The sequence below is a fragment of the Argiope bruennichi genome, chromosome X1 (assembly GCF_947563725.1).
Source record: "Argiope bruennichi chromosome X1, qqArgBrue1.1, whole genome shotgun sequence".
Classification (NCBI taxonomy): domain Eukaryota; kingdom Metazoa; phylum Arthropoda; class Arachnida; order Araneae; family Araneidae; genus Argiope; species Argiope bruennichi.
Genome location: NC_079162.1, coordinates 47,254,645 through 47,268,870, shown reverse-complemented (window position 1 = coordinate 47,268,870; position 14,226 = coordinate 47,254,645). Strand labels below are relative to the sequence as shown.

General features: G+C 25.7%; 1 protein-coding gene across 12 annotated transcripts in view; it reads left to right on the top strand.

Annotated features, from left to right (window-relative positions):
* LOC129959546 (uncharacterized) overlaps positions 1–14,226 on the top strand; it is a 109,603-nt gene that overhangs the window by 13,278 nt on the left and 82,099 nt on the right. For 7 of the 12 annotated variants that reach the window (XR_008783454.1, XR_008783455.1, XM_056072433.1 and 4 more), the window contains 2 exons: positions 6,402–6,430; positions 9,349–9,370. The exons of 1 other annotated variant lie outside the window; for it this stretch is intronic. Coding sequence is in view for 5 of the 11 variants with exons in the window: in XM_056072433.1 (XP_055928408.1) it covers positions 6,417–6,430; positions 9,349–9,370 (36 nt within the window). In the remaining 6 variants the exon portion in view is untranslated. The remainder of the gene's footprint in view (positions 1–6,401; positions 6,431–9,348; positions 9,371–14,226) is intronic. 4 more of the 12 variants (XM_056072434.1, XM_056072435.1, XM_056072437.1 and 1 more) reach the window with 1 other exon arrangement.

The following is a 14,226-nucleotide window of genomic DNA, read 5'->3' as shown; positions in this document are numbered from 1 at the left end:
AAACAAAAGTTAAATTGCTGAGAATAATAATTTATCAAAGGATTTAAAAAAAAGTCATTTTTTCGGTAGGCAAACAATGCAGGAGGGGTGATAATTTTTCCAACTATTGTTATTTTTGCACTACTTACTGGATTTTTATTGTATTTTCTTTTTTTTATTACTATACGTGTGTATAAGTTCAATGAAATTTTAGGAGGGAAGAAAAATGAGAATCAAGTTTTTAAGTTTGAAAATTAAGGCTTCGAATAATGTCATTTTCACAAATATCCACTGAACTAAAATAATGATTTTAAAAAAAATTTAACTAAATGAGCTCTTGAGGTGTTTGCTGCAATCTTTAAAAAAAAAAAAACTTGGCTTTGTGAATTTAATAAGGCAATTTTATCTTTCAATGCATAAATTGACTTTTTACATTTATACTGCAAATTTTTCCTAAATTTCTTTAACTTGAGTATATACTGTATAAGTAAAGTTGTTATTAAAAAAATAATAATCACATGAAAGGAAGTAATCAACTTGAAAATTACCATATTTTATTATACTAGTTTTGATTTAGATCCTAATTTAAAGCTACATCAAAAATTTTATATGCAAGTCCATTTGTAATTTAACTTCAGAAATAAGGTTGTATATTTTGTATCTGCGAATTACTTGAAAGTACTTAAATCCCTTTTTATCACAGTCGAACAATGTTAATGTCAATGCATGTATGTAATTTAACCCGACAGAAGTTGTTTCCTATAACTAAAAAATAACAGATTCTTATGATTACAAATTCTTAAACATTATGTCTGAATAACCTATTATTGCTAAACATTGTTAGCAGTAAATCCTACTGAAGGCTTTCATGGTATACTCATAAATGCTCTTTCAGTTAATTACAACAGTAATATTGCTAAAATGTTTCTTTGTAGCAAAAAAAGACCATCTCATTAATTGCATTTTTTAAAAAAAACAATATTTATAATAAGTGTGCATTGCCATTGCCCATTTCAAAAATTACAAACTTTATATCAAGTAAAGTTAGAATATTGGCATTTTCTGTATTGATTGTACTGTTTTGATGCATTTGGCGATTAAATTTGAAAACTTATAAATTTAGATGTTGGCTTTTTTTTTTTTCGAAAAAAAATTTGGTTACGGAAATATTGATTGCTACTAACTTTTGGCATAGAATTATTCTTATCAAAATATGCATTATATACTCATATTCTATGAATCAAATTAATAAGTAACTCTAACAAATGTGCAGAGTCATTTTTATTTATCCTTTGTATGAGATACTTTTTTTTTTCCTTTTAAAAATATGCAACTACTAATTAAACAGCCTGTGAATGAATAAATTTTTAGTTAATGTTAAGTACCAGTTTTTGTTTTTAAAAATTTATAACCCATTTTTATTTAAAAAATATTACAGTTAAGTATGTTACTATTCTTTTTTATATAACTTACCAAAGATATATTTCCAGGTGTTGGAAATTAAAAGTGATAATAAAATATTAAGTTATTCCTCTAGATTTTATAAAATATGTAATTTTACAGAAAACAAATTTTTTGTGCAATTTAATCATTTATTTCTGTTTCATATATATTTCAGTTATTTTCATCCTTTCAGATATTTCAAAGAAATTTCTTTTATTATAGCTTGATTATGCAAAAGCCTGTTTTTTAGAAAACTTACAATTTGTCTTGTGTATTGTGAAGAATTGCAAATCTTGATTAATATGAAGATGTCAATGTGAACTACTATTTTAAATGTCTGTTCTGCAGAGGCATACCCAAAGGCAGAAAAGTTTGGGAAAGAGCTCTGGTTATCACAACCATTCGGCACAAAACTGAGGGAAAAATTAGCTGCATTTGAGATAAAGTTTTTTTATTAAATCATTCCTCAGATAGATAAAAAGTAAAACAAAGATTTTTTTCTCTCCTTTTTATATGCTGATACATCATTTATTTTCAGAATTTTCAAAACTGAAAGCATGATTTCAGTTCCCATCTCAGTTTTTACCTTGGTACTGACAGTCGAGTTATGAACATTTCAATATATTATTTTGATTAAAAAATAAAGAAAGTTATATAGCCATAATATAATTGAATCATTTGAATAATATTTTTTATAACTGAATTTCCTAGCCCTTGTATTTAAAATGCGTAGAAAAAAATCAACCAGATATAGGAAAACATACAAATTAACTGATTAGTATATAGTTAATGTTTTGAAAAAACTACTAATTTGCATAGAACTTCTCAAAATCAAATTGAATGGGAAAAAGCCAAGAATAAATTTAGCTATAATATTAAAAGTGTCAAGTGTAGAATCTAAACAATAAAAATTTTGCTGTGCTAAGAGGCCTAGATCTAATAACAAACAATTTGATATTTTGACTTTTTCTAGAGGTACAGTTGAATTTGTTTTGTTGCAAGTTCAAATCGCAGAACTGTGAAGAGATAAATGTAGAATTTTTTAAAAAATCATCTTTCATATAACAATTAGAGCTGCACTTGTAAATGAATTTTGCCTTGAAGGTACTGCTTTGTCTTTGAAAATAATTCAATTTGAGAAATTTTTGTAGCCAAAAAAATAAAATTTATTAAATAGTATTTTTAATTGTTACTCATAAATGCTTAATCTAACAACATCTCTTGAGTTACATAAGCTTATTGTACTCTAAAATAGAAATAAAAGGTATAAATTTCATAAAAATTGAAAATATTTTCAATTATTGAAGTTGAGTGCTAAAATCTTGTCTTTACTTTTTAAAGTGCAACATTTGAATTTCATTATCTAGATTTTATTTTGAAGTAATATATTTTCATATTTAATAAATTGAATTCAGTAAATTTCTTCATTATTCAGCAGAAAAAGTAAGGGCTTTAATCATTATTCTATTCATGTTTTTAATATTTTCAATGTTTGGGATGCTGATTGCTGAATTTTTTCCTTACATTTTATTTAATGAAAAAAAGAATCTGAATTGATAATATCTTTTCTTTAATGATACATTTCAGAAGTTCCCAAAATTGCTTATGCTATTTAAAGTTTTTATCTGTATTTAAACAAAAAGAATTCAGAACAAATAATAATATCAAATTTTTATTTACATCATTATAAATTTTATATTACCAGCTTTTGACTCTAATTTAATATGAAACTTTCTTACTTAATACTTATACACTTGAATTTCTGCTTTGTATAATTCTGTATTCTTTTAAATTATAGTTATCTAAATGTGTTTTCTGTTTTTATTTAAAAAAATTTCTAAATTTGGTTTTAGTTTATAGCATTAAATTTATGCTTTTCTGTGTCTAAAATTCCTAAGAAATGTGACATATTATAATTTTTATGAGGATGGGCATTAGATTTTTTATTCATAAATAATACATGAAATATTGCTAGGTAATTGTTTTCTAATATTTTATATTAATCATTAAAAAATCTGGACAGATTACAAATCATAAGCATGTGCTTTTATTGTAAATGAAACAAAGTGTTCAGAAACTGAAATAAACTATTATTATAGGCTAATATATATAATGTTTTAATATTTATAAAAATATTTATAGACATGAATTGTATGTTATAATTTAAAATTACTACTGGTTTAACCATCAAGTTAGTTGTATTTATTCAATAATGTCACCGAATATTAATTTGGCTATTGAACTTATTTAATTTTTGTTACACTGAAGGAAGTGATTGATAAATATAAGTAAGAAATAAGTTGGCTAATACAAAAAAAAAAAAAAAAAAAAAAAAAAAAAAAAAAAAAAACATTATTTTTGAAATTAAGTTTATATCCATAAACAAAATTAAAAAAATACTTAAAGGCTATATGCACATACCTTAAAAGGCTATTTAACTTTAAGTATTCAGGCTTTTAAATCTGAATTTTGAAATGGCACTAGGCAGAATGTATTTCTACAAAAATGTTTATATTAATTAGAAACTATATATTTATACAGTTTAAATAAATTATATAAACTAATAGCTACATTTTCCTTGATTTGTATAAGGAGAATTATGATTTGCTTATAAAATACTCATTAAAATTATTTAACTTTTGCAAATTATGAAAATTGTCTAAATAAGTCATTTATTTAATAAACATTTTGGCAAATCAAATCCTGAAAAAAAATATTTCATACCATATAGAATTTAAAAAACCTAGCATACTGAAGCTATAATATCTCTTATAGCTATTTCATTGTTTAAGAGTAGGTAATGTAAAGTTCTTGATTTTGAAAAGTTTATATTTCAATTTTTACAAAAAAAGAAAAACAATTTAAAGATTTGACGAAAAAATGGGAACTACTACTATAAATCATATTTAGAAATATTTTTAAAAATTTATAAAAAAGTAGTGGAAAACATTGAAAAGATAAGTTTCTTAATCTTAAGATAGTATAAAAAGTAATTTTTTTTTTTTGTAACATTTCAGAAGTTATTACGACAGTCACAAAGATTTTGAACTATTTTAGAGTGATTATCATTCTTATTAAACTTGCAAAAACCTCACACTCAGTGTGCGTACCCTGACCTTTAAAAATATATTTGTGCTAGATTTGGCAATGCTAAATTAAACAGAGTGGTCTGTGATGTGCAAGCACAACAGTTACATAGACTTTTATGTTATTTGAGAGAATTACTTAGTAGACATGAAAAGTGAGTGATTATTTAATTTAAAGGCATCACGAGGGCATACATTTTTTTTAATAAAATCTTATGAAGTGTTTTTAAGGAAATTTTGGTATAATAGGTAGACATACTTCAACCACTTAAAATGTATTTCAATAATAAACTTGAGCTATTATTTTCCTGAAAGTTATTTACTTTTATGCAAATAAAACAAATAGGCATTTCATTCACAAATATGCTTGTCAAAAGTGGGATAAGTGTGCTGGGGGGGAGCTGTTTCTAAACTTCTAAAATAATCGCATACAATTCATGTTTTGTATTGCTCTGTCATTATATTCCATAACTTAATTACAAATGCTTTTACACATCTTAACACTGTTTGCATTGATAATATCCTTTATAATTGCTGCATTATTTTTTGTAAGTTTAATTGCTTTGATTATATTATTCAGATGCTTTGATTAGTGGCAAGAGAATATAAGCTCAAAAATATATAAATAGTTTTAGTTTTATTTCCTCTCCCAATATATAGTTTGGGGAGGGAGATACGAGTATTTTAGTATTTAAAAAAAAAAAAAGAAAGAAACGGGGGGAACTCTTTTAGTAGTTGCCCTAGACACTATTTCATGTATATAGACCTCTGTTGTTGAGATTATATATGAAATTGGTGATGTATTGCAAATTCTTTTTCCTTTGTCAGGTTTATTTCTATTTTGAGTAAGGGGTACTTTCACATACCTAGTGTTGATTACCATACTGCTAGAAAGAAAGGAAATTCTGTTTGAAATGATTGATTAAATTTCATTGTAATTAAGATGGTAATCTCTCTTTAAAATAAACTTACTGACATTTTCTGAACTTTTTTAATTATATAAATTTAAACTAAAATTTAAATTTGGCTGTTTAACAAAAATTCATTTATTTTCATAAATACGTTCATTCATTATTTCTCCAGGTTTGTCTATATCTTCGTATTAGTAAGTTTTTATGAATGTTAAATAATTCAAATATCTACCTATATGATTTCAAATTACAATAGGAATAATTGTTATTAAGATATGACCTGAATTCCTGATTTCTTTCCTTTTCAAATTTGAGATATCTGTAATATAAGTACATTGTCTTTTGAAATTTTGTTTAAGATCAAATATATCAGTTATTAATTGTATGGGCATTATTATGGCAGAATGATGAACATTTATTTAATAATGATGATCTAAATGCTGTGGAAAAATGGACTATTTATTTTCTTTGAACAAACCTGCATAATTTGTAGGTCTCAAGGAATACCTCTTGTACAGTGTTGACAAAAATTTGACATTTATTAAAAAGATGAATAGTTAATATGAACTTTTGATTTTTCATAAAGCATTCTCTTCCTCTTTAGGGTTTCCCCTCCCCCTCATCTTTTAACATTTTATTTGTACATTTTATCATTTTAATTTAATATTTGGAAGTTTAAGTGAAAAGCCACTTTCTGTATAAAACTGTTTAAATGATTGCACCAATCATTCAGTCATTAACAAAATAAAATTTAATTTCCATCGTAAGTTACTAAAAGCTATTTAGGATTTATTTACAGTTAGTAAATGTTTAAATGGATTTTATTTGTTTTTTGCTTTATATTTGTGATATATATATATATATATATATCATATTTTGTTTTATTTATATGGTTTATTGCTTTTTTCTCCTGTTTTTTGTTATATGCTGTTGAACTGTTGTAATTATTCATTGCAAATTTATGTTTTGTTTTTATTAATAGGTGTGTAATAAAGAAATGGACATAAAACCGTAAGTTCGAGAAATACTATTTATAATAATTATTTTATATTTATACTATATTTTAAATTTTGTTCCTTTTCTAATGATTTCATTTATAGTTTAAAGTAATAAATAGTAAAATATTTTAAGTTTGTATTATTTATGGTCAATTCATGAATTATTTTAGTTTCTACTACAGAAAATAGATTTCATGGTTCAAATACTGATAATTTTTTTCAATTAAAATTAGCTAAAGGATCCAATATTACAAAAGCAAAGCTTAATATTTTACCAAGATTTCTAGTAAATGTTTTTGACATATTTTCTTATTAAATTTAATAATTGAGTCTTTAGTTTTTCCATAAAAATATTTTTTTCTTAAGAAAGCAATAGCCAGAACTTTTATTATGATTATCTTTTTATTATTTTTATTAGTATTTTACCTTGGCTGTTTTATTGAGTGAAAGCATTTAATAGTAATTTGCAAATAGCTGCTATGCTTATAAAGTAGACAGATTTATAATGCACGCATGCTTGATACTTCAGATAATTTTTTGTTTCAATTAATTTCTATACATTTGTGTACACTTTATTTCATTATATTTAAATGTCCTTCTTTAATATTAAACAATTTAGTATTTTAAAGATGTATTTTGTAATGGAAGGTGATTTTTTTTTAAAAATGTGGCTTTATGGGGAAGGGGAACTATTTGGCTATTTCAAGAAATTAAGCAAAAATTGTCAAATTTTTAAATCTTGCAAAAGAAAAAAAATGAAGTTAAATTAAATGTTGAATGTTTTTAATGATATATCTTTAATATTCAAAAGGGATGATATTTGTTACAAAATGCCGAAACTTATGACTGCTGGGTAATTAAATGTTTGTGGTCTTGGGTAATATATATATTAATATTTTAGAGCTTATGTTTTGATTTTAGTGCTTATGTTAGCTCTATCTAAAAATTGGCATTCTAGAGGGTTAAAATAATTACGCTAATTGAAAGAATTTTAATATATTAGCAAAAAATCTTACTCATCTATTTAAACACTGCTCTTAACAATTAAATATAATTTTAGTTATAAATTGTGTATGAGGAAATATTTTTTGAGATATATTGCAATTTATGAGGAAAAAAATTATGCATACAAAAAGTTTCCTTTTCTCTGAAAAAACACATATTTAGAATATGTAAAGAAGAAAGGAATTTTTCGGGGAAAATGAGTTATAAGGGGTTTAAGATTGCTTGACTTAGAGCAATGAACACATTTGAGTAGCATGTAGTTCATTAGTGGGCCAAATCGTATTTTTCCTTTTTCTTGTCATGGAGAAAATTTAGGTTTTACAACGCTGAACTCCTTTTCGAATTCAATTCTGTTAGGTAGTAGTTTTGATCTGCTGAAATTGTATCTGGAAATGATAAGCAATTACTGGTCTTCTTTCCTAGAATATACCATTTAATTTAAGATTTAGCTGCTTTCTAAAAACAATATAACTTGGCCTCCTCATTTATCTGCCTTTGTACAGGGTAAATCATTTTTCATTTCCTGTTGTACATATATTAATAGTATTTCCCCCCATATTATTTTAACTTTACTTCATTTTTACTTCAAATTTAAGAAACAATTATGTAAATGCGGGCGATTGTGAAATGAGGAATTTTATTGGCGTTTTTTAAAAATAATCTGTCTCAATTGACATTCTGATTTTAATTTAAAACATGAGACGCTAAAATTATTATGTATATTATAATATTCTATAAAGAATGATTTTTTAAAAAATTTTAAAACTATTACTAACGAAGTATTTTGATTGCGAGCTACGTCGGATGTATAAACTAGTAGTTTAATAAATAAATATAGACAGAAAACGGGAATAAACAGAAATCTACAGAACATTGTCAACCCCTCTACATGAGGTCAAGGACGTATATGTCTCCCTTTTATCCTTGAAAGGAGTATCGGAAATGAACATCCCCTTCCATGAGACAAGTGTAACTATTTTCCGAATTACTGTTGCAATTCCCTCTCCCCCTTCTTTTGTGATCGCAGGGCACGTTCTTTATAGAAGGAAATTGAGTCTGTCAGCCAACTAAACACGAATAAATCTCGCTGATTTACAAGCACTCACATCTGGGAACATGAAATAAGTTTTTAAAAAAATATTCTGAAATTTAAATGAATGTTGATTTTATTTAGAATATGTTCAAGCAGAATGTCCCTATAAAAAGAAATGTCTTTGCACTACAAAAATACAAAATAATAATTAAAAAAAAAATCTTGGATACCCCTGAATTTGTAAGGAGCCTTAGGCAGTAGACTACTTTACCTATTCGATAATCTGGCCATGTAATCACCAATCTAAAAATCTAAAATAATTTTTAAATTAGGATTGTAACCAAACAATCGGCATTAAAAATATCTTCGGATTTCGCAGCAGGAACCATATAAAATGTGGAGAATATAAGGGGATGTGATTATTTTTTTAAAGATGGACGGAGAAAACTTGTAAATATTAAAGTTCTTTTTATATCAATGCCATAATAAGATATGTAAAATGCGCTCGTAAAAAAATGAGAAACATGTAATTATACAGGGTGTCTCAAAAACCCTGACCGCGGGTTTTATTCCTTTAATATTGATCATAGACATATATTGTAAATTACAAAGTTGCGCAAAAAAGGGTGCAAAATATAAAATCGATTAAAATTTTCAGTGGATTAAATGTATCTAAATAAATAATGGCTGTTTTCTTTCAATTCTAATTTTCTTCATAATTTCCAATAATTATTAAGTATAAATATACTAAAAATGTAGTAATTTTTTGCAAGAATCTCCAAAGTGAAATGTAATTATGTTAAAATTTTTGTTTATAAGAGTTAATATTGTTTATTGTAAATAGTTTTATAGTTCTTTATTGCAAATAAAGTATAACCTTTTAAATTTTTCAGGTCGGTCATAGGATGTGGGCAGGTAAGTTTTATCATTTTTTTTTCTTTGTTGCATGAATACGTTATAAAGGTATGTACAGATTCCTATAGATTATTCCGGTTTAAATAACAATTGTATGATGAAATAAAATATTATTTAGCTAGATGTTGTTATTATCAGTTGGAAAGAAATTTTGAATGTATGAATGTTCGTATGAACGTATGAAATGTTTTTCTTCGTAAATAAACCAGATAACCATATTCTCTTTAGCAGCCTAGAATAAAAATTTAACCTAATAGGTTTGAATAGGTCGGTAATTATACATATTTTTTAAATGATTAAAAAAATCTCCATGCTGTAGAGAAAATGTTAACTTAATACTTTGTACTTTGCATCAAAGTAAATTTTTAAACAAGGTTATATTTATGGAAAATTTCGTAAACAGTAATATTATTTAGAACTAATTTTTGCAAATTTTGTGTTTACTTAAGATTTCACAGACATTTTTTAAACAAGCAAAGCTTTTTTTTTTTAAATAATACTTAATATTTATTCTTGGAACAGCAATAATTCAAAACATGACAATTTAAATTTGGTTTATCTGCATTTTCAAAAAAAAAAAAAAAAAAAAAAAAACAATTCGCTACAGTGATGCCAAAATTTAAAAATGTATCTAGTTCTCAATTTAAAAATATAAAAATATGAAATTAAATAATTTCAGTTCCTCAACTTTAAATATCTTAACTTTTCAGAATTTATTGTCAGGAAGAAGAAAAAAGAGACAGTGTGAAAGTATTTTAAGCTTCTATAGTGTTTGTTATCTTGTTTTTGTTAAAATAAAAGTTCGCACCACTTAGAAGTTAGTTTAGCATGTATTTGAGAGATTAAAAAATTATTTTTGTAACACGGATGAATTGGAAGTATTACATGTATATATGAAATATCATTTTAAACAAACATTTTTGAAACTCTGCGATTTTTATTTTTTATAATTTTATGGAAATAATCAATTTTGATCTTCTGTCAGAATTTCTTTGTCCAAGCTTTAACAAGCACGGTGTAGCATATCGAATAGGAAGGCAGAGAGCTGGAAAGAGAGACATTGAGAAAGTATTCAGAACTTAAATAGTTTTAGAAAAGAATTTGTCGGTTCGGCTTTTTTCATTTCATTGAAAAATAATCAGCGCAACTCAGAAGTTAAAAGTTATGTATAGCGGGAATCTGAGTGATTAGAAAAGTCTTTTTAAAACTTAGACTAATTAGAATTTATAACAATTTTCTCCCTCCACAAGCTTTGTATGACAGCTACGCTTTTGTCATTATAACATTCTGCGAAGATGTAGTAGCTTAATAGATATGTTTGGCGCAGGTCTTGGCTTCAAACAATTATTCCATATGAAAAACATAAAATAATTGCAAATGTATAAAAAATGGAAAAAGGTAGGTTAAATAATATGAAATAATTTGTAAAAGCAAATGAAAAAAATGTTGATTTCTATAAAAATGAAATTTTTTTTTATAAAATATGATGATTTTTGTAAGATTTGCCTTAAATGATACCATATAATAATTTAGCAAAATCATTTCAATTTCGAAAAAAGATAATGTTTGCTATTATAACTTTTTTTATTAGGTTGTTTAGCCAAGAAAGTATTAATCTTTCATAAGTATTTTCAAACATTAATTCTTTAATCCATAATTCTCTGTGACAGTCTGATATATGAATTTTTACTCAGTAATCTCAGAAAGCAGGAAGTCAACGTTTTTGTTTTCAGAATAATGTAAAAAATATTTTAAGTCCGTCATTTTTTCAAGTTTGTAATTTTTTTTAAATATTATCAAGAGCTGTGAAATTAATAATGTTTTTAATATTATCAAGAGCTGTTTCTTTCTGTAGAAAAAAATAGTTCAGTGGGATATAATCACTTACAGAAATGTGCATATTTGGATTTTTTTGTTGTTGTTGGTCAAATCTGGGTTAACTTAAATTAATTCTGTTTCGTTGAGAAAATAAACATCTATTTTTGTAAATCAATCCCAATCCATGCTCTTTTTTGCAGTCTAAGGTAATTTGGTCCCTAGAAGCATGAGAAGGTAAGAAATCGGTCGATTTTTTTTCTTTTGTAAATAAATTACGCAACTCGTTTCTCTAACAATCTAAGGAAACATTGATCCCCACAGGCTTGAAAAGGTAAGCAGCGGTATTTTTTTTATGAATAAAAATATTTCTAAATGGTTTAACGATCCTTATAACACAACACTTTGCACCAATTAAAATTTTAAACCAGATAACATTTGTTGCAATTTTCCTAACAATTAAGAAAATATTAATGTTCATGAGTTCAAATATTTAAAAAATTATATTTCATATTTTCGTTTTCTGTCTGTATTCAATTATTGAAATCGCAAGATAATATATTCGGTGTCGCTCGAATATTTTCATGTGTAATATTTTTTATGTAAGAACTAATTTATAAAATATTATAATACATCAAGTCCTTTTATAATCTGAAATGTTTTTAGTTAAAATGTGAATGTTAACTGAACCAGATTTTAAAATCACTAATAAGATATTTTATTTGAAAATCGTCTGAATCTACCTTATTATTCATTAAATTTTTTTAAAAAATGTTAAAAGTTCAAGAAAACATTGCATGGAAACGAAACTAGTATAATTCAAAAGGAGAAAGATTCAATTTTAGTATGGTGTAAAAATATTTCTTGTGGAATAATTTGTTCCGATTCATTGCAGAAAAACACCAAAACTTACGTCATTTTCTAATCATATTAATATTTAATTAATTTTTATATCTCGAAAAGTACTTTACTTTTATTAAGTCCTGTTTAATACCGTTCTCATTTATGATAAATATTAAAAAGTTTAGTTCTTTCATTCCAAATTCGCATTTCGATATTTTCAGAGTTAAATTTACATTTCTTAATGTCGCTACTACTTCTTTTGGTTTTACAACTATTTCTTCTCAAGATTTTACAAGTATTATGAGATCATTCAAATACGATAATGCTGAAGTGTTTAACATAGGTCCTAAAACATGAGTCATGAGCCGCTAAAATTCTGCAGGGGCAATGGCTAATCCGACCATCTTTTTAAACAGTGCCTATTCATCTGGAGTGATAAACTCAGTCTTTAACTTTGCCTCTTCTATTGCGGAATTTACATATAGCCACGAGAAAGGTCCAAATTACAAAACATTTTATTTCCTCCCAAATTTCCTAAAATATAATCGATCCTAGGTAATCTATATTTATCTTTTATAGTTTGACCGTTTAATCTTCTATAATTAATCACTAATTGTTGTTCACTCGTCTTTCACTAATTATGGACTTGCATATGGCGAACTAGTTTCGGAAACTATATCATTCTTTTTTCATAATACGGAATTGCTATTTCCTTAATAGCATTTTTTTTTTCTCATCTAGATAAGTTTTATATGGTAGTGTATTAACAGGCTTAATTCCTGTGATTTCTTTTATATCTCTTCTGTTCAAATGAGTACATCCTAATTCGTTTAAATTTAAAGCAACAACAACTCTATATTTGTTTAATAATTTTGTAATTGCTTTTTGATCATTAGTAGCTGACGGATCAAAATTTATTTCATCTGATTTTATGTTCCGTTTGTCTGTCAAGACAGTACAAACATTACTATTACCCAAAAGATTATCATTTGAATTTAATGTTTCTATTGATTTAATTCCTACACCATCACAGATATCTACAACCCTGCCAGTGCATTGATTTTCGTCAAATCTTATACCTTTATTTCCAAAGTTTATAACAGGCAATTTTATTTTCCTTTATTTCACTTCCATTAATAAATCTAGGATATTGCATAAATCTTTGAATAAAATTATGCCATTATTAATTTCTACGGTTCACTCAACAAAATTTATAGAATCGCTTTTCATTTCAATTGAATTTTCTGCATTCAATTTCATCATCTTTTCGTTTTCATTCAACATGGTGGGGATTTCATTTGAGTACCAAATATTAAATTCATCTCTTATTCTATCACAAGCTAGGGATCTATCATCTAAAAAATCGCAGTCTATAATTAAATCATACGATTGACTTGAATCTTAGACAATAAAAAAAAATAGTTTTCAAATTAGCATCTAACTCAACAAATGCCCTTACCAAGGTTACTGTAGATGGATTTATTATATCCCCAATTCCAAACAGTTTCTTACTTTATGGAATAAGCTGTTGAGCAATAGAATATTTCAAAAGGAAGCCAAACTTAACGACTGCGCAACAGAATGTTTCAAAAGGGAAATACACTGATAGAGCTGAGACACTGATAGAGGGAGTGCAACCCTACTTAGGTGTAAGAGAAGATAAAATCACGTGACTTCGGGACAGAATATGTATTCACTGTAACCGCATTCTCCATTATATTTCAATGGCAGATTATTTCTCGCTTTTAACTATTAAATTTTAAAGCTTATTTAAGTCATGATTAACTCTTGCCATGAAATAAGATGGAAAGAAAAATCTAAGGATTGTCCTGTATCATTTCACAGCTATGTACAATAAACAGATTCTATTTATATCCATTTTAAGTCAGTTTAAAATTTTGTAACTTAGATCACTCAGTGATTTTGATGTCATAACTGAATACTATTTCATAGTTTGGTTTAGTTATTGTATTTAATTTAGTTAACTTGTTATTAAGCTTCATTTAAATTGATATAACTGCATTATATTTTGCTACTCGCTTTATTTTAATCTCGAATGTATTGCATGCGCTTGGCTGCAAGCTTGGCATGATTTTTTTCTCGCCAATACAAGTGTATATATGAACATTATTGATCAATTAATTGTGTATTTATTTTAATGCAAATAAATCTCCTTATTATTTCCACTACGTTGTTTT